This window comes from Drosophila guanche, unplaced genomic scaffold (genome assembly GCF_900245975.1).
Source record: "Drosophila guanche unplaced genomic scaffold, DGUA_6, whole genome shotgun sequence".
Lineage (NCBI taxonomy): Eukaryota > Metazoa > Arthropoda > Insecta > Diptera > Drosophilidae > Drosophila > Drosophila guanche.
The window spans coordinates 226625-254379 of NW_022995755.1; the positions used below are offsets into that span (position 1 = coordinate 226625).

General features: G+C 44.5%; 1 protein-coding gene across 4 annotated transcripts in view; it reads left to right on the forward strand.

Annotated features, from left to right (window-relative positions):
* Positions 1 to 27755, forward strand: part of LOC117589829 (homeobox protein homothorax) — a 108322-nt gene that overhangs the window by 14715 nt on the left and 65852 nt on the right. For 3 of the 4 annotated variants that reach the window (XM_034282061.1, XM_034282060.1, XM_034282062.1), the window contains exons 4-6: positions 7036 to 7086; positions 9618 to 9668; positions 15475 to 15660. In XM_034282061.1, the coding sequence (XP_034137952.1) occupies positions 7036 to 7086; positions 9618 to 9668; positions 15475 to 15660 (288 nt within the window). Of the gene's footprint in view, positions 1 to 7035; positions 7087 to 9617; positions 9669 to 15474; positions 15661 to 17710; positions 19072 to 27755 lie in introns of those variants that run through there. The other variant, XM_034282063.1, reaches the window with a different exon arrangement.

The following is a 27755-nucleotide window of genomic DNA, read 5'->3' on the forward strand; positions in this document are numbered from 1 at the left end:
CAGAAGGCAGAAGAGTATGGGCTGGGCTGAGGTTCAGCTCTTCGGTGCGGTTCATAATCAGGTATGAAAGGTTACGCTTGCGCAGTTGTATTGTCAGCAGGAGCAGGGCTCTGGAATGTTCACTTTGCCAGGGCTGGGATCTCTCATCTTCTTCCCCTGCCATCTTTCTCTATAGGAGAGATATCTCTGGGCTCTACGCATTTGCGTTCGTTTCTCTGTCTGTGTTTCTGTTTCTCGGGGCCGCCTGGAGGCAGCGTCGCATCGCATCGCATCGCATCGGAAAGAAAAAGGAACTTAATCTCTTTTGTGCAATATTCCCTGACTCAGTTGGTGCCCCTCTGCCACTCGCTCGCTTCCCTCAATCTGTGTTGGTTCTGTTGTTTTGTTCTTTTAATGATAAAAAATACAGAAACCTTTACCTTTTTATTTGGAATTTGGTACCTTTTTAATCTGCCTCTCGCTCTGGCAATGGCCATGGCCATGCCCATAGCTACGGCTCTTTCTCTCCCTCGTTCTAGTTGTACGAACATTATTAAGGCATTGTTCTTTTTAGTTTTCTCTGTCTGTGTGTGTGTGTGTGTGTGTGTGTGTGTTGTTTTTTTCCCCCGGCTGATCCAACCCTTAGCGGGTTTTGAATTTCTTCTTTCTGGAGTGGAACAAAAGATTCGTTCTTCGTTTTCTATTTTTTGTGTACATTTTTTTATTTGTTAGCCAAACTGCGAAATGAGCAAGGCGCAGACGCAACTGTTGCCAGCGGGAATGAGTTCAAAAAAATGGGAGGAATTTCCAAAGGGGGAGGCCTTTTGGTTTTGGGAATTGCGTTCCATTCATTTGGTGGCACAGCGTGAACTGATTTGGCACAGACCCTGGGAGGAAATAAATGCCAGAGTGTAGGGCCCCACACCCACCCACCCAGAGGCCTCCGATTATTTACTTTACAGTGGTGAATGGTGCATGGTGCATGGTGCATGGTGCATGTGGTTCACCGATTCCAAATTTCGAGCAGCGTACGTCCATTAGCAGCCAGACAGTAGACAGCCAGACAGACAGACAGGGACAGACAGCGTCCCAAATTCAAATATTTGTTTATGGAACCACTTGGCGCCTTTTAAATGTGATTATTTAGTTAACTGCCTAAATGTATCTGGACGATGGAATTCTACGAGTTTATGTTTGGATTATGCCAACATTCTGTAGCTGCTGCTGCTGCTGCTGGCACTGATGACTCCCAGTATTTGTACAGTAGTTTGACCCTTTTTAACAGCTCTATATTTCAGGGATCGAATGTTTGTGTGAATCTGTTAGATACATTATCGCAGTGCGCAGTGCCTCTAATACGTTCATCAAATAGGTTAACCCATTAGGGTGTCCCGCAGCCCGAAATCAATTTGGTATTTCGAGAAATAGAGCCACAAACGATATCGGAATAGTTTGATTTGCTGATGGAAATCGTTGGGGTATCTCTTTGCCTCTCCCTCTCGTTAATGCCTCTCCTGCAGCCGCACGATACTTGTTTCACTCTTTCGTTGCGCTTTTATTTATGTGGCGTTACTTATGGGGTCCCCTTGAAGCAGCGCCCGAAATGATTTATGAGTGCTCTGCTCTCTAGACAAGATGTCTGCTAAACGCTTTCAATTAAAAGCCAAAGAACCGAGCTGTAAATGACAAATTGTGTCAATGAATGTTGGACAATGTCACTCATCTTTTTCCACATAAACACACACTCGCACACTCGTTGCTCGAGTGCTCGTATATAGTTATTTGGATGATTATCAGGCAGAAGTAAGACCGGATGTTATAGCTTTTCGGGATAGAGAGAGAGAGCGGAGAGACACGAATATTATGATTATCTCTGTGGTGCAGGTAAGAAGTGCCCGAGAAATCTCTTGTGGCCATGCAAATATTGACACTCTCTGCGTCTGTCCGCCTGTGTGTCTATCTGGGTGCTGTTTGCCAATGTTTACACACTCTGCCCCGTCTGCCACAAGAGCGTTAGAAGTGTATCTGCTGCTGTGGCGGCAGTAGCTGCCACATTGCGTTCACCGTTTGCTTTCGGGTCGTAAACTGGAGTGGAATGGAATGGAGGAGTCCCTCTCTGTCCCTCTCTGTGGGGTTATAAAAAGAAACTGCCAGTGGGGGGGGTCTGCGTTGGGTCTGGTTTTGTTTCTGTTCTTGACTGCTTCTGCTGCCAGGCTCTCTCTGCCCGGTTGTGTCACCTCAATTGTGGCTCTTTTACTACCGATATTGTGCGCCCATTATAAAGATAGATAGATAGATAAAAAACAACAACAACAACAACAACAACTACACTGCGATGCGTTACGTTGCGATGCGCCTTTGCTTTTGTTCTGTTTGTGTTTGCCTTTTGGATGTTAATGTCGGGTAAAAGTAATCAACAACATTAAACAAGTCCAACATCATCATCACTATCATAATCATCATCATCATCGCGATAATCGTCAGCGTCATCAGCTAGGCAAATAAAGTTTGGTTTTGTATTACAACAAAATTATTATTGTTCAGTTTTTGTGTGCTTTTTTCATGCGTTTTTGTGGGTTACAGCACAGTGGCGTAGACCACAAGAGGGGGAGCCCCTCAAAATTTCAGCCATAAAATTCTCGGAATGTTTTCTCTCTCTCGCTCTCTCGCTCTCTCACTCAATGAAAGCAGCCATCAATTGAGTTGTTATAACATCCAATATCCCCCCTCTGTTTTGTCCCTGTTTTTGGTGCTTTTAGCTGCCTAACTGTGAGTCCGTTCGCCCATTGTGTAGGTGTGAGAAATTCGATAGGGTTTTGGCGCTATTCGGTTCGGTTTTTGGTTTCACTTAAAGCTAAGTGCACTTTTGCAGTGAATGAGCAGTGATTTCCATGACGTTCTTCATCATCATCATCATCATCATCATCGCCATGTGACCGCAACAACATTGTCTGATAGATCACTGCAGAATCCTACAGAAGAGCTAACTGCCGGCCTCTCTGTGGCTTTTCTAGAGAGCGGGAGAGCGAGTCAAAGTGAGATACAAATTTTGATAAAATTCCAGCAGACGCTCCCTCGTTTCACGCTCTCAAATATTTTGTTTGTATTTGTGTTTGTTTATAATGTTAGTTGCTTGGTGTGGTTGGGGGGCAACGGGACCGACCCGCATGAGGCTGGCGCCGTGGCACGCAACATTCAAATAATATTGTACATAATGTGCTGCTACGTGCTGCAATTTAGGCGCCTCCATGCCTCCCGCTGTCCCTTGGCTCGCTCTCTAATAAGAGATGGAGGAGTTCCAGAAAATAGTTTTCGGTGGAATTTATTTCAGAATTCAGCAAAAGTTTTGCTTTCAATTTCCTTTGTTTTTCGTATGTCTTGAATTCTGTCTTGAAATTCTTCTTATCACTGTTATCACTGCACTGTTTTCTCAAGTGGGCAAAGGCTCAACGGCGATCGACAATGTCGACGACGTAAACACCAACTCTAGCTACTGTGCTGCCAGCGCTGATTCCAAAAGTCGGTGTAGTGCATAAATTGTTTTATGGTCCCCGGACAGCGACTGGTACAGAGACTGAGGAGCAGGGACTAGGGTTGGGGGTTGTTACTGGGCTTTATGGCCACATTACTCAAGTGCCTTCCACCATCACACACACTTCTGTTGGTGCTGCTGCTGCTGCTGCCGCTGCTGCTACTGTTGGGTGTAGGACTGGTCTATGGGGCTCTATCTCCTCACTCACCCACCCAGGCGCAGGGCCGTGGATGATTTTATGGCCAGCACACAACGCCAGGTCGCGGGGCTATAAAATTCCTCCTAGCTGTATTGGCACTATAAAAAATATAGTCTAGCTAAAACAAACTCAAGAAAACTGAATATGAGTATTTATTTTCTTTATGAATCCCGATTTAATGGCATAGTTTTCGTTCCACTTTCCCCCTCCCGGCACACGTGTCTCATGTTTCGTTAATTGTGGCAAGAGAATTTTGATTGAATCATAAGTTTGCTCTTACATATTAATATTTTATTTGATACTATATTTATTTGGTCGAGGCTCTTATGATGGCCACATGATAGCACGTGGCGTTGCTGTGCAGTTTGATGAAGCGGAATTGATTTCAAAATTTCCCCCGCATAATCACACATTCGAGGGGGGAAATTTATGACCACCTACGCGGGCCAGTTTGGGTTTTATTTTTGTATCTTTCGGGCCAGCGATTTGGAGACAGACGTCTGTCCGTCCATCGCCGTCACTGCCAACCGTTGCCTTGCCTGCCGTTGACATTGTAAACCATTTTTTTGTGTTGTATAATTGCATTTATTGGCATCATAAAACTGTTCTGAAGAGCAGTATCTAAACAGTAGTGATTTCTTTTCGCCTGTCGTCGCCTCTCGACATTGGGGAATTGCAAAAAAACAAAAAAAAAACAAAAAGGAAAAACAGAGGCAAAAAAAAGAACAGCAGGCTAAAAAAAAGTATAGAAATTTATGAGCGGCTCATGTGAAACTGATTAGAAGTGGGTATTCGGTTCAGTTCGGTTCGGTTGGAAGGGGGCGCGTGACGTTGCTCTGGCGATTTGTTTTTGGGGGCTTTCCGCACACCCAATATGCGATTGGAGATCCCAAATAAGACGGGCAATAGAGGACTTGACTATATTTATTTATACGGAAATCTGTATCTGTGTGTTGGTTTCTATCTCTTCAACTATAAATATGAAATTGTCAGCTGCAAGAGACGCCCACGCACTGCTGCATGTTGACAGAATTGTAAGGGAACGCGCACACACATCACAGAAAGATGGAAAGAAAGCGAGAAAAGCATTTCATTTTCATTCCCATTCCCATTTCCATTCCCATTTAGTTTTCACGCCCCAACTGCCGTCCCGGGTTTAATTATAGACTTGTCTCATGCTGTGCATTTTACTAGTTGGTGGCATGATTTATATATTTTTAAAAACACTCTCGCACTCCAGTGAGAAGGGATACTGCGAGGCAGGATTGGGAGAGATTTGTTCGCTCCTCAAGGTTTTTGGGGCAGCCATTTTGGGGCGCATCCAGCAAAGTGCGTGCAATATGCCTGGCCAACTTCTGGCTGACTGCTTCTCATATCAGTTAAAGCTAAAGCGCGACCTGGCCACTCCATGCGACTTTGGGCCAACTCAGACCTGCATGGCAAAACCAGTTTGGCAACTTCTCCCAACTGTCCCTCTCTCTCTCTCTCTCGCACGTCCCTGTACTGAGTGCCTGGGTGTGTGTGCAACACCAGCACCATCCACCAACCAGCATTTGAAAATGCAACATTAAAGCCAACAGGCAACAACTTTTGCAAAATACCCAACACGCAACCTCCTCCTGCTCCGCGGTCGCTGTGTCGACCTCCTCCTTGATCGTCATCATCGCCGTAGTCGTCGTCGTCGTCGTCGTCGTCTTCAATGGCTGTGCTTTGTGTGTTTGTTGCTCGTATTATGGTTGCTGTTGTTGCAGCCGCACAATGGGGCGTTTTTCTCATACAACCATTGTACGGTACGAATGGAAGTGCCCACATATCTAGATACTCTGTGGGTCTGTCTGTCCGTTCGTCTTAAAAGTCTACCACTTCCAGCCAACTCCCCAGCGATCTACTCTGACTCGTACTCGCATTCGTACTCCTACTTGTACTTGTAGTCGCTTTGCCTGCCTGTCAGTCTGTCTGTGTGCAAAGTGTGTAATTATTAGCTGCACATGCCTCAGTTGATTTCAAATTGCCGTTACTGCCTTGGACGACTGGCAGTAAGCTCTGACATGGGTGCCATTGTATCTGTAGCTGTAGCTGTTCGAGTAGTATCTGTATGTGGGCTGCTGCTGCTGTTGCTGCTTCAGAAGATTGCACGTTTAACTGTCGGAGATCAGTAGGGCATGGGTTGACTTTCTATTGGAATTTTAAAGTGTGTCAATATATGTTTGGATCTGTATTGCTTAATCGTCTCACATTTAAGGATCTTCACTCATTATCATCAACGATCCTTAACTGATCTTCGTTGCATATGAACTCAAAATCTGATGGTTGGATTTTGCACAGCAGGAAACGCAGATCAATAATACCTACTGTTCGGTTCAGGGTCACGTACTTAATCCAGAGAAAAGACAACTCCGATCCGCTGTGGACCTCCCGCCTTCAGTGCAACCTTGTTGCATGTGTTTCTGGGTGGTCGAGTCCATGCAAACATATCACATTTGGACAAGGTCGCCCCGTTATATAAGATCGCAGCGGGGGTGTGATCTGTGAAGACCCAGAGCTTGTCTCGGCCATTTATTACGGCTGCGCAGTTGGTGTGTGGCAGTTCCGTGAGAGCCAAACACACAAAATATCAGCAACAAAGAAATTTCAAATAATTCGCGCAGCATTTTCAGCTGCTTTTCGGATGCCATCCGATGCGATGCGATGATGATGACCTTCTGCTGTCGTCGCGGGGTTCGGTTTGGGTCTCCATCTCCGGTCTGCTCCGGTCTGTGTGGTATTTTATCTAGCCAGATATTGCTTTTGTGATTTTTATCTAAGTGTGTGGTTTATTTTTATATCCACATGTAGTTTTTGCTTTGGCATGGCTTTGGTCGGGGGCTTGGGCTCTAGCTCGGGCTCCGGCTCGGTTCGGTCTCGGTCTCGGGGTGGCTATAAAAACGAGAATCTCTTTTATGGTCACAGGCGAGTCACCGTCACCTCTTCGGGTCTGACACTGTCACTGGCACTGGCACTGGGTCTATGGCTGTGGCTGTGTCCGTGTCCGTGTGGTGCTCCAATGGATGAGCAAATGTTTCGTTTCCCATGGTCTGTTTTGGAACCGATTTGCTAATGGTTGTTGTAGTTTTATAATGTGTACAATATTTTGCCTAGGCATTCGGCCTTATCGGCTCTCCAAAGACCATCATAAAATAGTAGATGATTATGTTTTGGATCAGGACAGCTGTTGGCATTCGAAGCTCTCTCCTTCCTGCCTTCCTGCCTTCCTTCCTGCTGTCTATATTGCAAACTTCACACTCACTAACTCTAATTCTCTTCTCATTCCGTTCTCTTCTTGCAGATAAGATCACAGAAACCCTATTATACCGCAGATCCCGAAGTCGACTCACTGGTAAGTACAACAAAAGCAAAAACATACAAGAAAATAAGCACAAAAAACCAAAAGCAAAGGCAACAGCAACTATGTTGCCGCTCCTCTGGCAGCATGTTGCCATGCCAAAGATCATGGCTACATGGTTTGCTTTTGCTTTTGCTTTTGAACTTGTGTCCGTGTGTGTGTGTGTGAGTGTGCATCACCTTGACCCAAAACAACGACGACAATTGAATAATTTTCTTTTATTTAGAATAAATCACAGTGAATTTAGCAAAAGAGCAAAGCATCAACGAACGAACGAACAATTTATGAGCATTTGTTCATCAAAGGCAGGCAGCCAGCAGTCAGCAGGCAGCAGGCAGCAGCAGTGGAGATCATTGCTTTGTTGGAGCGGGACAAACTGAGTTGTTTAGACATTTTATCGGACAGCGTTGCCATACTTTTCGTTCTCACTTCGCTCGCTCTCTTCCTCTCTCTCTCTCTCTCTCTCTCTCTCTCCCTCTCTTTATGCTCTGCTCTCACTGAACGCATTTTGCATGCCGCTGTGTGGTAGCGTTGGAGAGGGAGAGGCAGAGGGCAGAGCGGGAACGAACCCAAGCGAACGACAATATGAAGCAGAACGATTTAATGATGCATATGACATTTTTGCACTCTCTAAATGGGCTGCCTGCAGCCTTGGGTGTTCAGCAGCAGCAGCAGCAACAACAATGAAGCCAACGGCTTTAGGATTGTAGAATATGCATTCGGATCTCTTTACTGCCGCGGGGCAGTGGGGATATCTGCGCTGTGGCGTGGCGGTGCAGGAGAAGATTAACAGCAGTTCCGAGCAAGGCAAAGGCAAATGCCAGCAGCAAAAGAACAAGACCAGGGCAAGACCTTGGTGTTGATCATGATCATTTTTATAGGACATCCCAGTTCACGGGAGTATCGTATGATAATCTTCGAGAGGAAGTGATCGTAAAGGAACATCAGAGCAGAGGAAACTCGATTTAAATATTATAGCCATAGGAGTCATAAAACATTTAAGTATTTTGAGCATGTCTTTTGGGGAAACTGAGGGAAACCCCCTGTAGATGGAAAGATAATATAATCCCGCAACAGTTTTAAATGTTATAAATACTAAATATATTCCTTAATGATGTTTCCATAATCCAGTTATGGAATAAATGGTTCAATTTTTATGCGCAGCGTAAAGGCATTATCCAGCCAAAAGCCCATCAGATTATTCTCATCTTCTCCCACGTTCTCTCTCGCCCTCTCTCGCTCTTCATCGTTCTTTTGCTCAGTTTCTGCCTGGCATTCCGCTGGCATCCGAGTCATAACATTTTTAATGGCCCCACCATGAGTCAGAGTGGGATAAGGGGAGCGAGAGATCATTTCGGCTGGCATGTAAATCAAGACGGAAATGCCGCGTGCAAAAAGTGCAAAACGAGCCATGCAATTGGGTAGCAGCGCAGCTAACAGAAGAAGATGCGGATGGTGGATGGAGAATGGAGAACAGTTGCTGTGGCCTGGCCTGCTCTCGTCTCGGACAGATCTGGGGCTGGGCTGGGCTGGCACACATATAAAGAGATTATGGGCAAAACTAATTTTAATTGCCACCACACCGCACTCGAACGACTCTCGGCAGTCGTAAATGTGTCACTCACTTACCCACTCACTCAGGGCACCAGAAGTTGCATCTGCCACAGATGACTCTGCAGAGAGAGAGAGCGGTTTCTGGTGGCCCTAATTTTATGCACTTGCAGATTAGTTTATTAGTTGTAGTACAAAATCAGTGACTGCCCAGCCCAGGCCACCCAATCCCCCGAATGAATGGCCCCACCTCCTCCCTGGGAGAAGTCTGCGACTGCGTCTGGCGGATCTCTCGCGTCTTGGCCATGGCCATCCTCCATATGTGTGCCTCGCTTGCGACTGCGTACTTTGGCCATAAATCATTTTGGCATGCCACTCTGTGGTTGGGTTTGCCTTCTTTGCCGCCGACCACCAGCCACCATCCGCCATCCGCCATCCGCTATCGTGTTTGAACATTTAAAAGTGCATTTAGTAACACTTACTTAAAGGAAGAACCAGACAAAACCCAAGCAGTTGAGGTCGCCTGCTATAAAAATGTTTATGGCATGTCTTGTCTTCTGCTGCGTTGCACTAGGAGTGCCAGCATGCTGCATGCACCACACAGCATACAGCATACAGCAGCGCGGTTAAATGAAATTCTTGTCAGTCGTAGCAGTAGCCAGCCAGCCCCACCAGAACCACCAGAACCACTAGCACCGCCAGAGCCAGCCTAACCAATGCAGGCCAGGCCACACAGCAGCAGTTGAGCAGTTAGCAGCATCGTAAAAATGTCAAATGTCAAACTGATGTTTTAATTAGCGGTGCGGTCCGGTGAAGTAAGCAAAGCCCAAAGCCCAAAGCCCAAAGCCAACGACTTTTAGGGCTCCCCGGAATGAGGTGTATGCGTGATTGAGTGTGTGTTTGTTTAATAGTAAATCTGCTCGTATTTCCACGATTATCCACATATTTAATTGCTCTTCCTTTTCCCTTTGCAGATGGTGCAAGCAATACAAGTACTTCGGTTTCACCTTTTAGAATTAGAAAAAGTAAGTAAAACATGAACATTCCTCGAATCAATTACGTAGAGTAAGGCCTAAGCATTGCAATACCTTCGAGTACTCGACAACATTTATGCGGAATCATCTTGCGAAGAACGAGACCAGACACGAAAAGGCAAATACATTTGTTTAGTCATTGCAATTAACGGCAAAAATGACAGGCGTAGGCCGAGGAGTCGGCTCCAATCATTTATCAACGCCCCAAAAAAGACCACCCAAAATGCCGCGGACACACACTGGGAGCAGTACCGGGAACAGGACCAGACACAGATCAGACATGGACCCCCCCGACCAGGCTAATAAATAAACCAGGCCAAAACAGAAACAGCAACAGCAACAGCAAAAATGGAGGGAAAATAGTTTCCAGCGGGCGCGCATTTCAATTACCAACATTTGTGTTGACATTTAATGGAGGGGCATGGGCGCAAGAGGAGGGGATCGGCGGTCCCACAGCAGGCGACCATATATCTCTGGCCCGTCTAATACACTTGCAGTATGTCTAAATTAAAGTCAGAAACAAAAATGCAGCTGAAAATTGAATTGAATTAATTGCCAATCAAAGTGGAATAGTTGTAGCTGGAACAGGATGTGTGTGCCGGGATTAGTTTTTATTTCTGTTTTGTGGCAACAAATATTTGGCCAGCGGCACTGTGGCACTGTGGCACTGCGGCAGGCAGGTGTTTGTTGCAGTTGTTTGTCGCTGGTTACAGTTTCATGCGTAAGATAAAAGAAGAGAGTTTCCCTTGTTTTCCATTTGTTGTGCTGCAGTTGCAATGCAACGAACGAACAATGGAATGCATTCAGTTTTCGGCTCCCCTTTTGTTGTTGATACATGAGGTGTGATGACTGCCTCCCCCTTCAGCCCATCCATCCACAGGCCCGACCAGACTGTGCTGTGCCACATAGAATTCCAAGATGTTTCAGTCATGATAAGAGAGGGCCACATAAATTAGTTTGCAGACTAAAGTTTTCATTTATTTTGAAGGGTGGGTTGCTCTCCTACAACACCTACTTGGCTATTAGACACTTTATAGTCTAAATGGAAAAATTACAGGTTGCCTAATTTGTTTTAATTTCAAATAATATGCAAGAGAGTCGAGTAGGACGGACGGGCAGGCGGACACTCGGGTGCGTGTCTCTCATTCTGGGCCCTAATGGAAGTTGTTCCTCAAACGTGGTCGTAATTAATGCTGCCCGATCTACCCTACCAGCCCCACCCCACACTCCCTTCTGTCGCTGGTGCTGTGCCGAGAAAATTAATTAGGCAAATGCGCAACGAAGCGTGGAGCGAACCTTAAACCTAAACCGAAGCCGAAGTCGAAGTCGCAGCCCAAACTGAAGCCCAAAGTCGGACTCCAAGTCGAAGCTGCGTCGAGGCTGAGCCCCGGCTTTCCGTAGTTAAGCCCCGGCCAAAACCCGTCCGAAGAGCCCCCAGACCCAGACCAAGTCTCTCTTCACTCTTTTTTTTTTCAATTAAATCTTAAGTAAGAAATTATGCAAAACATTCTACAAAAACAACAAAGTTGAAATGAAAAAAGAAAAAAGAACAGCAAAGCTGAACCAAAACCAAACAAGACAAAACGCTCGGAGAATATAGACTTGGAAGGCGGAGGTGCAGGGGCGACGGGACTCGAATATCCGAGTCATTTGCTGTGGAATGCTGTGTCTCCATGGAGAGTGGGCCATGGGGCTAATGACAGACCGATCAGACGAACAAAACGAATCAAACGTGGCTCTGCAGATACTCGGACAGTCGAAGAAGTCAATCAATCTGCAATTAGTGCTATGGACAATGTTAATTACCAAACAAACGCTTTCTAGGCCAGGCCAAAACTAGAGCAACTAAGACAAGTCGCACAGAGGAAAGTGAGTTGATCAGTTAGCCCAGTTGGTGGATCAGTCAGTTGATCAGTTCATCGGTTCGTCAGTTCATCAGTCACTCTGTCTTGCTGTCTGTCAGTCAGCCAGCTGCAATTTGTTGCAGGCAGCACCCTGTACAGCGGGTAAGAGACAGCCACACGGGGACCCAGAAAGAGTCAAGATCTTTATCAACATCACAGCAGCAGCAGCAGCAGCGGTAGAGCTGGAGAGTCCACGACAGGTTTTTGTTTTGTCATTTGTCACTCACACAGCTTGCGACACATACGAAACCAACAACAGCAATTGCAACTCCAACAACCAACTGCAACAATCAGCACAAAGAACTGTAGCAACTTGTACATGAAAGACAAAACGGCAACATTCATTTATATGCAGCCAACAAAATGCAGCGGTCGATTTTTGGCGTATAAAATAAATATAAATACAAAAAACTACAAAACACAACGCACAAAAAAAACAATAACGAAATAAATGAAAAGAAATACAAAATATACTTAAATAAAATGTGCGGGCTGACTTGCAAAAAAAAACAAAACAAAACAAAACCAAAAACAACTGAAATACTACATCTATATGTACGAATGTATGTATATATATATATATATGTATGTATATCAGTAGATCTGTACATTTTATATATATCTGTATCTGTGCATATTTGTTGCCACAGCAACAACAACAACACCAGCAACAAAACAGAATCAGTTAAAAAGACGTTTCAAGACTTGTGTCTGTCAAAACTGGTTTGCCTCAGTCCCAGTCTCAGGCCCAGCTTGGAGCTCGAGAGTTCCAGGCACAGGCACAGTCCCAGTGCCAGTGCCAGTGCCAGTGCCAGCTCCAGCTCTACGGCTCCCCAGATCCCCAGCACACGGACAATTCTCGTCACAGAGTCACATGCAAAAAAACAACGAAACAAAAAAACATCACACAGCAACAACAAAAAATACAGCATTCAGGCAGGCATTGCAATTGACAAACAGACAGAGAGACGAACAGACGGATAGACGGAGCGACAAACAGACTGATGGACGGAGAGACACTGAGACACTGTCGAGACAACACGTTGGGTCAGTTGCACACGCTTCTCCGGCAGGGGGTAAGCAGCAGCACCACCAGCACCACCAGCACCAGAGAATCGGTTTGGGGTAATGCCGGCATGGGGGCAACTACAACAGCAACAACACCGATTTGGGGGCCTTGTTTTGATGGCTTGGCCAGATCGCTTTGGGATCGCCAGCACCAGAACCAGCAACAGCAAACAGCAACAACAGCGACATCGACTTCGACAGCTGTATACTTTTGGTTTGCCCGATGATGATGATGATGATGATGCAAGCTAAGGGATACACAGCAGATTGGGGAGATTTTTTAGAAGATTTGAAATGATGGAATTGTTGCTACGCAAAACCTTGCAAAAATATTCACTTACAATGTCTAGAAATAGAGCTGGAAGATCCATATTTGAATATTGGAATAGACAACAGGTTACAGCGATTTGGAATAGTTTCCACAGACAGCAGAGAACAGACCTACCCGCCTTTGGATCAGGCCCCCCCGCTGACAAACATTTATTTATTTCAAATGATTTTTAATTACATTTCATTTAAATGTCAGTGGCAAGAAGAAAGAGCCGAGTCCGAGCTGGAACTTGTTAGACGGCGACTCGTGTGTGTGTGTGGGGAGGCTTGCGTGTGACTCTGAATCTGAATCTGAATCTGGTTGGGGGGGAATACTTAATGCTCTAATCTATGAGCGGAAATCGAGAATTACCACTGCGCAGATTGGAGCGATTTGCATTGCGATTAGATTGGATTCTGCACTTAGTAGACCGTCCGGCCAGAAGAGGCAGCTGCAGAGGGGCTGCCCAACAGGATGTACAAACGAGTGTGGCATTAACAAGCAACGCCCTCTCTGCTGTCACTGTCCGTCTCCCTCTTGCTGCTTGAGCCCCAGCCCCAGCCCCAGCGCCAGCCCACCCAATGTGCAGCAGCAATGTGCAACGGCAGCCACATCATGGGGGCCCCGCGAGTCATAAATATCGCAATGAGCCGTTCGAAAATGTCACATACAATGCTGACAAATTAATCAAAAGTTATCAGCGTCCCAGCATCGTCTCGGCCAGTCTGGCAGTCTCCAAAGGGCCCTTCTCCAACATATCAATTTGGTGTGTGCGCCCATGTTGCATGTGTGCAGTTGCAGTGGCAGCGGCAACATGTTGCTGGCGTGCTAATTGCAAGCTTTATGGATATTGTTATGGTCTCTCTGACAGCTACACCACACAGCAAATACACAAACATAAAGCTTGGACTTCGACTGGGACTGGGACTGGGACACTGATATGTTGCCTGCAACATGTTGTTGCTGCTGCTGGGTCTGCTTATCAGCAACAGCGACAAATTTGACATTGTCCTGTCATAAACCAGTTGCAGGCCGTTGCTTTTTTTATCATCATCTTTTTGTATTTTTTGGTGACAATAACATTGAAAGCAGCAGCCTGCAAACGAGTTTGACAAGTTTGGGCAATGGGCAACAAGTTAATAGTGGCAGCAGCCAGAGAGCCAGAAAGCCATCCCGCCAGTCAGCCACTGTTGCAGCTTTCGCAGGCCAAAAAAGAGACGATCCACAAAAATGAAGAAAAGAAGCAGCAGCAGCAGCAACAGCAGCAAACAATTTGCATAAGCAACGCGCACTTTTTCGTAAATTAAATGCCTGGCCCCGGCTAAATGGAGCACCCTGTTGTTGTTGCTGTTGCTGTTGCTGCTGCTGCTGTTGTTGTCTGCTGCCATAGCCCAGTGCAATTAATTTCTTTTTAGCCGTGGCGGCGGCTGCATTCCTCTCTTTGTTGCATATTTGCATATGTGCCTCCTCGGCTGGCTCCCCCTCCGCCAACGCCGTTGCCTGTTGGCTGCCTGCTTGCCTGCCTGCCGTGCCTGACTCACACTCACTTTGGCCTTATCGCATTTGTTTTATCACACACACCGAGGCAGAGACGCTGCCTGCAACATCACTGCCACAGACACAAGAGCAGCAGCAACAACAGGGTTTTAAAAACGCATTTTGTAGGCCTGGCCCTGGTCTCGGTCTCGGCCTCGGTCTGGCTTTGGCTCTGGCTCTGGACTGACGCCAGTGATCTTCTCCCTGGACGGCTATCTGTGGTCGGCGAGTGCGTCTCCATGTTGCTAATGTGAATGTTGCACGTGCTGCCTCATGTTGCTGCTTGGATGCTTAAAAGTGTGCCCAGCGGCTAAGCCTGGCTGCCCCAGCACTTCCTTTTTGGCCAATGCATTATTTTGTTCTTTCTTTTTCGGGCCCCCGAGTCTCTATGCATATTTATGCGGCCAGAACCAGAGACAGAGAGTCAAGCTCTGAGCCAGGTTTTGGTTAGCTGTTGTCTACGGCCATTTTTGAGTGCCATCATCAACCATTTGCCGGGTTCTGCGCTTTCGTCTGGGGGTCTGGGGCCTGTGCCTGTGGCCGTGCCTGTGCCCGTGTCTGGGGCAACGCATCAAAAGCAATTTGCATGCCATTTGCAAGGCGATGGAGGAAGCAGGTTTTGGGCCGCTAAGCTTGGCGTGGCAAGAATTCAATGGCGCTAAGTGTGGCAGCTGTCTGCCCATCTCTCTTTCTCGTTCTCTCTCTTTCTGTGAAGGTATTGCAATGTTTAAGCTTAGTTTAAGTATGTAAGATCCACCACTCCCCCATGATAAATGTATTTATAACTTTTCAGCACCACCCTTGCACACCCAACCCCAACCCCGAACCCAAACCCAATTATTAGATGTTAAGTGACATTTTGGAGTGTTATCGTACTCCAAAGAAGAACCCATACTCATGTTCTCTCTCTCTCCTTTCTCTCTCTTCCTCTTCTCTCTTCTCTGTGCTCTGAAATGATCGCGGGAATGTCTCGTTGCAGGTACACGAACTGTGCGACAACTTCTGTCACCGCTATATCTCGTGTTTAAAGGGTAAAATGCCAATAGATTTAGTGATCGACGAACGGGACACCACCAAACCACCAGAACTCGGTTCGGCAAATGGTGAGGGACGGAGTAACGCCGACTCCACATCGCACACCGATGGAGCTAGTACACCAGACGTTGTGAGTACCCCCTTCGCGGGAGCACATGGTCCTATATTGGCGAGCTACAATGCGGTGGTGCACCCATGTTCGTAGTACGATAACGACCTTCTTGCAAAAACGAAGCGGGTGCTCACAATGCCCTGGGATTAAATGAATCAATAATAATAATGATAATGATCGAAAAATCAATCAATCAATGACTAAAGCCACGTGTATCCAATGATACAAGAGATGCCGCGCGGAGCTGATGCTGATGCTGATGTTGCTACCACCTGCATAAGGAAATTAAGTCACATTAATTCACCTGTTGCAGCCACAGCAGCAGAACAACAGCGTGCAACAGCGACACGAAGCGAAGCATTCACTCAAATAAAAAGAACCCAATAATAATCAGAATATTAATATTGATGAATTCAAATCCAAAAATTCAAAAGCAGAAGAAGTTGTACGTCAAGAACAAACACACACACACACATTGTAAATTAGTCAAGAGCAAAAGCAGAAGCAAAAGCAGAAGCAAAGCAAAAGCAAAGCGAATGCAAAAACAAAAGCAAACTTAACAGAAACAACAAAATATTATCCATAGAAGCGAAAGGGAGAGCAAAGGAACGCCTAGCGGAAGCAGCAGCCACAACAACAGCAGCAGCAGCAGCAGCAGCAGAAGCATTAGCACTACCGACAGCGACAGCGACAGCCATGGCGAGGATGCCTGCCCAGCAGCACGCAGCAGCAGCCAGACAGAGACCACGATAACACAGACAGCAAAGTACCGCAAAACAACAAGAACAAACATGCGACAAGCGACAAACGAGCTTCCAAGCGGCTTCGGCCCTCCTACCACACCACAAACCGAACTGACCCGAACAACAACAACAACAACAACAACACCCCAAACGAACAGAATCGAACTGAACTGCGCGAACAGTTACACCGAGCGACGATTGACGATTGATGCTGCTATTTATGCTACTGCTGATGACACTGCTACTGCTGGACTTCGTTTGCTCTCCTCTGTGTACAGTACAGGCCATAAATTTAAGTTCCGAAACAGCTGCGAATGCAAGGCCACAATCAGGAAAGTCAGTGTTAACACAAAGTGACCGACGACTGTGCGCCTGCATGCCCAGCTGTGTCAGTCTATCTCACTTTCTCTCACAACACACACTGTCCATCTCAACCAAGCAGATTGTAAATGATATAGAGTAAAAACTACAAAACAACAAACAAAACTACAAGAACTAAAGCAACTGAGCAACAATAATTAGAGCAACAAACAAACAATTTCGCTTAATTTGTAAAAAGTACCAACAACTAGAAAGAAAAGAATATAAGCATTGAAAGAATGAGAAAGAAATCAAGTAAAACTAAAGAATGAGAACTAAATTACAAGAAAATGTTCCAGAACTTCGTTTTTGCAAGAGGCCCATATAGCTCGCCAATATATTATTAATTATTATTAACAAACCCAACACACTCACACACCATTAACCAACTATTTTTATTGTTTTCTTTACTTAACACACGAACCACAAGAAACAAAAATTGAAGTAATGAACCTATATTATCAGAAAAAGTTTACTAACCCCAAAACTAACCAATTTTTAACAATTTTACATATGCACATAACTCTATATAGAAACTATATATAGATATATATATACCCCCCACATATGCATACATATATGTATAAATATATATTTATTTATATATGTATACTGCTATGATATGATATGATATACGAAAGCTGGCCCCGACTCTTTAACTCCGAGCTGTTTTGCGTACAGTCAGCCAGTGCGATCGATAGCTTCAGTTCGATGAATGTTATCGGTCTTTGAGTTTGTAAACTTGTAAATAATTGACAGCCCCTCGTCCCCTCTCAAAGAACCACCAGAACAACAGCAACAACAACAACGACACTGACATAGCCCACAAAACACACACAAGAACCAGACTGCAGAGTCCCTTTGGTCCTATCCTATCATTTCTAAAATCTCTCTCTCTCTGTCTATCTATATGCATATATCTGTTGTATATGTATCTGTGCCAATCATTTGGAACTTGATCACAGCCCAGCACCCAAGATTTTTCACCGCTGGAGGAGACCTATGCCAGCTATCGCATCAAGCACGAGGCGGACTTCTAGTCCAGACCTCAGATCCAAACCTCTCCCCCCATTCGAACCCCAAAACGTTCTCTATATATATATATAAAGAAAACTATATAATATAAAGATAAACTCTAGCCATGTAGTTTGTAACTAAAAATCAAGTCTAGGCTGCTGCTTACAGATCTAAAAACAAAACTTGGGATAAGAGAACAAACGCTAAGAGAATAGTAAATTCCTAGAAATTTCTATCCATATTTTCTTTGCTTAGTTATTATATTGTTTCAATTTATTTTTGTTTTGGGAATATTTCACCTTAGCCAACGTGTATACGATTTTTCAAAATAATACGTCCTTTTTCCTTTGGTGTTTTACAACACCAAAGAGAACTTGCCAAAAACAAAAAAAAAAACACACAAAAAACAAAAGAAAAAAATATTTTCGTTGATCTTTTTTGTTCAACTCTCATCATGCAACGCATATACGTAAAAAGAGATACCAGAAAAGAAACCCCAACCTGAGTTCAAATGCAAAGTATACGAATAAAACATTATTGTTTATTACAAAAACAAAAAACAAAAAGAAACTTAAAGTTAATTTAATTAATTGAGGATTGCAACGCACCTATACGAACGACATTTTAAATGAGCCAAGGAAGCGTGCGAGACACTTTCGAGAACAATTGATATACGTAAATCAAACAAACTACGACAGCAAGAGCAACAAACTAAACAAACTTTAAGCATTTACTAAAGCAAAAAAGAAGAAAAAAAAGAAGAAAACTACGCGATACTATTATTATTATATAAATATAATGAAGAGAGGAAAGCTAAATGTAATTTAATGAATTGAATTAGTGAACACGGAATCCAGAGCGGCAGCTTTTGGTGCTCAGCGGAGATACTTAGAGACCCCTCGCTCCATCCCCCATTGTATACTATAGCGTACGTTATATAGTTCTTAGTCAGACCTCTGAGCCCCTGAACCCTTGAACCCCTCAACTTAGGAGTTGTATGCTAAGCTAAACTAAACTTGCAAACAGGAAATCTAATGGAATCCAAACTCAATCTAGAAAAGGGAAAACCTTAGCAGCCATTCTTCTTCTAGCTACCAAAACCAACCAAACACTTTCTTCTGCTAATTTCTACTACTATTTTGAGTTCTAGACTACTAAACCAACAAAAACCACAAAAATGTACTTAAATCGGTCTGCCTCAGTCGAGAGCAGTTCCTCAGCTATATGGGCAGTCATTTGTATACTTAGACTATAGTCGAGCCGATTCCCAGCGGTTTATTATAGCCAACTAACTAAACCACAAAAATATGAAAACAAACAAAAAAAAAACCAACAACGTGTAAAGCTTTTGTACTATTTTTTCAAAACTAAAAAGAAAATGTTCTTGCAAAGGTTAGAAATTTGCAGAAATAAAAAAAAAATAAAAATAGTTGTTGTACTTTGTCTCAAACCCCAAAAACCTAAAACCCTAAACAAAAATTTGTATGTAAGAAACTTAAATTAAACATATAAAATTGCTGTAATTATGTAATCATTTCTGTTAGCATAATTCGCTGCTTTTTAGTTAAAAAACTGAACAAGAAATTGTTGCAAAAAACTGATATGATTTTTTTTTGTGTGAGCTTTTTACATATTTGTTGAAATCATTTCATTATTAATTTTTGTATTAAATATTTTGCTACCAAAAACAAAAAAGTTGTATACAAACACACAAAAAAAGCAAAATTTTGTTGCATTGTAAAAATAAACTTAAAATACAAACACAAAATACTGAAACTGAAATACGTAATTGCTTTAGGTGATATTTTATAAAAATATAACAAAAGTAAAAATAATAGCATAAAAGTAAACTTAACAATTAAAAGATGATGCAAAAATATACGTAAATATGTTTTAAAAGTCGATGGAAAGGCGCTTTTTTTGCTTTTTGCTATTTTTAAAATATATACAACAAACAAAATACGAAAAGTAAATATTCAACTTATTTGAGCATACATTTTTTAATAATTATTATTGTTTTTACAAACAAGAAATTTTATTTAGTTTTTAGCAAAATTGTAAAATGAGAGTAAATGTTATAAAGGAGAAGAATTGAAATGGAGACGAAAAACGCAATCAAAAATTAAGAAAGAAAGAAAGAAACTAAAACATAAATCCAACAAAACAACCAGCAACTTCTATACGATATACGAATACATTTTAATGTAATATTTTTAATTATTTATATGTATACTAATAATATAATTAAAGCAAGGAAACAAAAACCCAGAAGAATTAAGAAAAACAAAACAAAAAGTACAGAGTAAAGTTTAAAGAGTTAGCCAATAATTATATGAAACAAACGAAGAAACAGAAAAAAAAACAAAAAAAACCAAAATATATTTGAAAAGTATAAAACAAAACAACATCGATTTTTTTCTGACTACACTAGTGCGTAAGTCGCGGAGAGGAGAACGAGAAGCAACGGAGCACGAAGCTGAAGATCATCACCAAAGTAATGGAAGACCATCGTCAACGGAACTCTGGAGAGCTTTACCCACGAAGGATACCAATGAACAGCTGGAGAACGCCTAAGGATAACCCTTATATCAAGGGACATTTTATAGATTTCAGCTAGCATTCCACACCCATCCTCAAAGGATCCTCTGCATCTTGATCGAAAAACCAAACACAAGTCCCACTAGACGTACCATACAAATATCTGATAGGGAATTTTCTTTATTTCAGTCGCGTTCCCTGGTTTCCCGATGCAATTGATCAAACTGTCTTTGAGTTTTCATGGATCTCAAAATGATTTCTGGAATAATTTCGAGAGAGTTGCGATTATTTGCTTTGCTGGAACCTGGAAGCTGAAGCTTTATAATACTTATCTACTATAGTGTTCATAATCGATGTGAAAAATATGTGACTTTCAACGCAGGCAAGGGAATACTTGGTTCAAAGTTGATCCAGTAAATGAAACAGTTCTGGCTTCTGTTGGTGTAAATTGAGAGAAACTGGGATCGTATTTCCTTAGTTATAAGAGCGGGCGGCACGTGTAAGCCGCTTAGGACGCTGAGGGAGTACCACAGCTGGGGGTGCTCCTCTCGAGTGTCATCAGCGCAAGGATCACAGGACATAAGTGCGCCAGATCCCCTATAGCTCAGCCAGTCTGTCTGTTGAAATTTGAGCAGCAAACCCGATCGGTATGGACAGCTGCCGGAGAGGGACGCGTGTAAAACACCTTAAATGACTCTTTTTTTTCCATCATGTTTTCGGTTGGGTTTGTTTTCCCTCTGTGGCCCTTCTCCGTCACCGGGCTGGGGATTGCCGTGTGTGCGTGTTAGATGATTTCGTTCGGTTAATGGTAGCTACATGTAATTTGGCATTTTGCGTGATTGCCTGGGGCGTGTTTCTGGGCTCTTCAAAGTCAGTCGAACTTGAGAGGGCATTTTCCACACCGCTCCACTCCAGGCCAAAGAAGAAAATGCTCTTTCGTGCTGGATGAGTTTTGTATTAATTTCTTGAGCAACGCCCCGGCCAGCTCGCACAATCTGACACACAATTTTCCAGCCAGCAGAAGAAACCTATAATTTGATAGGCATTAAGTCAATCCACTCCCTTTCTCCCATTCCCACTCTCCGTGAACTGGTTTTGTTTTTTCTGTTTTTTTCTGAAATCGAAGACAAAAACCCAAACCAAACGAAAGCTGTAAGATAAAAAGTATAAAAGGATCCAGGTCTTTGGCTTTGGCTTTGGCTTTGGCCTCGGCTCATTAGCCGCACTCTCACCTCGGGACTTTGGACTCACGGCTGTCGGGCCCACCGAAATACGAGTTAGCCAAAAGGATTTCTTTCTTATAATTTACTTTTATATTTTGTTGTTTTTGCGGCTTTCGGCGTCGTCATACTGTCTGCGTTTTGTGCCACAAACGAAACCGCACCGCAGACCTGTCCCGAAATTTGTGCATTCATTTGTGAAACAAAGACGGGCCCAACTCCAAGTCCAAGGCTACAATTAATAAACCAACAGTCCACGAAAGCCCTACAACTGCCCGCTTCCCAAAGCCCCAAAAAGTACCAAAAAACCATTCGTGAAAGATGCTCCTATAGTAGCGAAGCCTTGAATACCCTTGAAGATGGAGGGGTAATGATAGCTACAAGAATCGAGATGATACCCACAGGTGTTGGCACTAGTATATTTGGGCATCTTCCACCCAATACACCCTCCGTCCTGAAAAGGGTACCAAAAAAGCCCCAACGTCGAGCGTTTGTGCCCTGTGCAGTGGATCGTGCGTGCTTGACGAGCTGCCCCTGTGATCTGGCGATCTTTTGTTATTATGTATGAAGTGTCGCGTTGGCAGGAATGTCTGTGCAACCAACAAGAGCTGCCAGCAGACGCTCCGCAGACACTGGCAGCTTAAAAAAAGGGGAAGGCGGCCACGGGGGAAGTTTGACCGCAAAAATGTCATCACTGCTAATGTTTCAATGCAGTTGCCACAAGATTTCGTCTGCGGCTGATCTGATGTTCTCGTGTGTTTCTTTTTTGTTAGCAATTTTTTGATCAGAATTTGGTTTCGTCGAGGGAATTGCACGGGGCTGTCCGGGCTGGCTGTCAGATCGCGGCTCGAATCCCGAGACTCGGGACTCGAGAGCGTTGAATGCGATACCTCCGGGGACAGGGCAGGCAGCATTCTGGTGGCGTGAAAAGACATGCCAATCTGACGGGTTCCCAATTCATTGAAGAAGAGGTTTTGTCATATACCCACTCGAAAGCGATCCAATGGGATCCTCCACAAAAAGAAAACTCTGCTCACAAAGTTAATTTCTATCATAAGAATTATATTGATTGTTGAATTTTAACTCTTTTACCCAGTTCCAGGAAATCCTTGATGGCGAAAAAAACGTTTGAAATCTTAATGAAATTTTAATGCTTAGGCCCTAGACCCTAGCATTCCCCAGTCCGTGTCCCTAGTCAAGTGTTGCCTTCAAAGGAAGGCAGCCGACAGAGCCAATACTCTACCTGATTGTGTCAACCCTTTTTTTTTAAATTTGTTTTTATTCTGCTGTGTGGTTTGACTGTGTGTGCGGGTTGAGGGAGTATCGACCAAAAAGTATCAATTCAATGGAAATTTATGCCGTAAAAATGCCACAAAACAAGCCACCAAAAAGCCAGAGAAGAGTCTTTGTCTTGGCCAAAGCATTTTTTCCAATGAAACATATACGCACAATGATTTGGTTTCTCCCTTCTTTTTTTGTTAATTTTTTTGTGAAATATTTGCACTCCTCTGCCTCGTATACTCCCCGACCCATTGCCTATGGCTGTGCCACTCAACTAAGCTGCAAATCGGTTTAAGAGCTTAACAGAAAAGAAAAAAATTATACAAAGTCCGTTGGTCGTTTTACTTTTGTGTCATTAGGCAAATGCAGGCGAGGAACCAGAGCTAAACCAAAGGTGTCTCTGGATCCCCCTCCATCTACATCTTCCTCGCTCCAGGGCTCTCCCAGCTCTAAGGAACACCTGAGGGAAGCCCAGCGAGTGCTCGAACAATTACCATTAATTACCCGGAGGAGTCGCTGCACTTGGCACCGCAAAGGCCATTGAAGTCCGCTCGGATATCAAAAGGAAAAGCCAACAGGACAATTTACGCTTGTTTTAAACTCGATTAGTCAGCATTTGATCCTATCTACCCAGTCCCTTCGATCTCCATCTGCCCAGGCTTGACCAGAATTGACCATTGAGCATGTTGAGTGCTTTTCAATTATCATCACGCGACTGACCACAGAAGGAACACAGAAGGGGTGGAGCTCGTTCTGCTCTTTGGCCTGGCCCTTAAGTCCGCTTAGCCTCTATTGACCACTTGTAAATTGTAACTGAATCCAGACCAAACGGGAGCAAGGAAAAACTATTGCCTATACCAAAACGAAGAAGCTCCAGTATCAAAAGGGGCAGGCACTAATTGAATTGGCTTTAATCTCCACTGGGGTTAGCTTAACCCTTCTGTACGAATGCTTCTTTAATATTTAATGCAACGCTTTTTTTCTGATTGATTTTTGGCTGTAGTTCGATCTTGTTCTTTGGCTAATTTGTTGTTGCTTTCTGTCGGAAGATGGCTCTCTAGTACTGCCCCACATCTCACCCACATCTTGGCCACATCTCTCATAAATCACTTGCACTTAAATCCGCTGCTGGCGACGTCTCAGTCCCAATCTCTATCTGTCTGTTTGCCCTGGCCATTAGGCCCAGTTTGGTCCTTGTTGGGGTTGCGGGTGGCTGTCTTTGTTGTGCTGGCATTTCTATTGGCCCGGAAGCTGTGTGGCCAGCATGTACAAAATAGTCTGCCTGGGGCTCGCATTGTTTGGGGGCTTTCTGGCAATTTTATTGCCTTTTTGTGCTTTATTTCCTGCGCACTATTTTTGGGCCTAAGAAGTTTTCCCTTCGGTCTGTTCTGCGGAAAGGGAGATGGGGGCTTTATGCCTGAATGGCGCGCCGAGCATTAGATAATGGTGTTCCTGCTTATTGCTTACATTGGATTTTTCTTTTCGGTCGCCGCGTCTTTGGGGGATTTTCTATAATTTGCAGGCAGCTTAGCAGAAGATTCCCCAATAGAAATAGTAAGAGTGGGGGCCTGGAGAAACTAGCAGAAATAATTTATTGCATATTTAATGGCGCACGTGCCTGCTGCCTGTCCTTCCTCTCAGCCTTGGCCTACAAAATATGTTTTACAGAAATACATATACATATTTTTCAATAATTCCTGGCCAGAGATACAGAACTTTCTTCGCTCTGCAGGCTTAATTATTTGAAAAGTTTCAAGACATCTGTGGGAGTTACTGAAGTGCAGCTCGGGCAGCTCGGAATTTCTATGAAACAAATGCCGCATAAATCTCTAAGCTACTTTTACTTGCGAGGCACTCAACTCTGGGAACTCTGTCCACGATTCTCACAGAGTTCTCTTAGAGAGCTCTTAGTGTCTCCGTTTGCTTGGCTGCTTATCCGCCGAGCCAATTCCCATTTGGGCCACATATGCCAAGCATTATGGGGCATAAATAAAAATGCTTGCCACGCTGCCACTGCCACTGCCACTGCCGTTGCCGGCTGCCTGCTAATAAATGAAATATGATGCCGATGCCGATGCCGATGCCGATGCCTGAGTCCACGTCCACCCTCTCGCATTGTCGTAGCTCCTGTTTATTGGCCCGGCCTCAACTTTTCAATATCTCTGGCATTCCTCACTCCCCAGGAACTCAGGGGAGACGACTTCCGCACGGCGACACAATTTCTATATTTTGGCAAATTATTTTTTGCTGTTTGGTATTGGATTTCCCCTTGTGGATAAGAGCAGCGTGCCCTCAATCCCCCCAAGCTTTCGTTGGTATGCGCGGTGCGAAAACAAAATTGACGTCAATTACGCAATGCACACCGTGGCAGGCACAGTGGCATGGGGCAGGAGCAGCGACACCACTACCACCACCACCACCAGCTAGACACCAGTTCTAGCTCCTTTCCTCTTTGCATGCCTGTGCTTCGGGTCTAATCCGCTTCGGGGATTTGGGGAATTCTCGGGCGGCATAGCATACTTTTCCGGGAGAAGGATTTCCATAAGCAGCAACGCAACACTTTGCGTCAGATGCTCGTTCTCGAGTTGCTCTCGAGTTGCTATTGCCCTGCCCGGTTTCGCACCCTCTTGTGGCTGCTCTTTTGTTGCTGCTGCTGTTGGCCAGGCGCTAATTAACGCATTAAATCATATTAATGTCGCCAAATGTTTCAAAGTCAGCCCGCTGCTCTTAGCCCACCCCAATGGCCTGCTTTTGCATGCTTATTGTCGCGCCACGGAGTGTTTTTCGTGGCTCTAGCATGCCTTCAATAATGCGGCATAAATTGCCACTAATGCAATGGAAGGGGTCGAAGCGGGTCGAGTCGGAAGTAGCTTTACTTTATACTAAGATTCTCTTTCAGTGGTTTCTCCTGCATTGATCTTGCAGCGAAAACTATTGCTGTTTCTGCTGTGTGGCATCTGCAACTGTGCCTCTACATTGTATGTTACTGCTGAGACTACAACGGATTTGGCAGCTGCTTTGTTGCTGCCTCAAAAGTCGCTGCAATTACTGACGTAGATTCTGTTGGCGTTGTTCCTACCGCTTCGCTTCTGTGTCTGATGCAGAAAAATCACAAATTAATTAAAGAGTTTCTCGCGTTGCGTCGCTTCCTTGCTTCCTCCTGAGCGGCCAATAAAACTTACACAATAATTGTTCATAAAATGTACAATATTATGTGTGTTTCAAATGAGGTTTGGCTGGCCGTAGTCGCACTCGCTCTCGCACTCAGAGGCTCATGTTGCATGTTGCTTGTTGCATGCAACGCTCATCACTCGACGGACACCACACAAGCCAAGCCAAGCCAAGCCAAGCAAAGACGAGACGAGAGGCGAGAGAGTCGACTCGGAGCAAAATCGAGGCGATGGGATGCGGCCATGCCGTGTTGTCAACTATTTCTTCGGTTCATAAAAATTGTTATTAATTGGCACTTAAATGCTCAAACGCAAAAGTTGAGAGACGACGACGACGACGACGACGACAACGAACGTTGATGTTGATGCTGTGTGTCTGTGTGGCTGCCTCATGCCTCATGCCTCTTGTTGCTGCTGTTTCTGTTGCTGTTGCTGTTGCCGGAGAGCGTGTTGTGAAATTTAAGCTTTTTAGCAGTTGTTGCTGTTGCTGTTTGCCGTTCGTTGCATGTTAACCTTTGGCTCGCTTGTAATGAATGCAACCGAGCCGAGCCGCAGAGGACAGACCCAGACCCAGAGCCAGAGCCAGAGCGAAGGAAGGAAAGGAGGATGGCAGCCGAGGCAGAGCCAGGCAGCAGCAGCTGGAGACTTACTTAAAGCTTTCCATATAAATTTCCTGACTTCATGTGGCACTTGTTTAAAGTCCATTTTGTGCACTGCGTGAGTGTTTATTGAATGTTGCGTGAAAGTTAACCAGGAAGAGAGCGGAGCGGAGCGGAGCGAAGACTCTGAAAGAAAGTCTTCGTTGGGGGAAGTTCTGGAACTGGCCCCGACATTAAGAAATATTAATAAAATGCCATAAAATGGCAATAAAATTCCGCTTCATACATATGAAATGAAATCAGCGGAGAACACAGAGCCAAAAGCTTATTAACGTTTGTTAAACAGCCACGTCCCACACCCCCTTCTCTATACGAATGAGCTGAATGCGAATTGCAACTTCAAGAGCCGGAGCAATGTTAATTAAAATTATAAAAAAAGAAATGTGCAAAAGAACACCTTGAAAATATAATTTTTGTTATTTTGCGCCGCGCCACACAGCGGCTGACCAAGAGGCTCCCCACCTAGCAGCCCCCACACTCACAGTCGTCCGCAGAGGGGCTGGGGGAATGTGCCGAGATGCTGCCGTTGCCATTTTTGGCCGACCGACCGCTGTGAGCGACTCACAGAGCCACAGACGTGTCCAACTGAATGTCCGACTCTCTGACCGACTCCACAGCTCGATTCCGTTTCCAATTGCGAGCTCTCCGAGATCTGGCCGAGTGTAAATGATATATGTGGGCAGGCGGGACAGGGGCCGGGTCTTGTCTGTCAATTCGGAGCCACACAAAGCTCCCAGCTCCACAGCCCCAACCTTCCCTCCAGGTTTGAGGTCCAGTGCAAATGACTTATAAGAATTTAATATTTAACAACACAAATCAATTCAAAAATCATCAGGGCCGGGACGCAGATGGAAGTGGAGGGAGATATGAAATGAAAAAAAAAAAAACTCATTTGTTGCAGGTCGCTCGCTGTTGATTCCGATTCTGAGGCTGGGTTCTGTACGTTTGGGTTTCGGTTTGGTTTGGGTTTGGGTTTGGGTTTGCTTTGGTTCTGGTTCTGGCCCCCGAGAACAAAGTCTCATTTCATTTCGCTGGTCGTTCGTTCGCCTTTCGGTATCGTATCACTGCAAAGGTAACGAAAATGAAACTTTTACGTTAAGGAAACGATCCGGCAGACAATGTTAT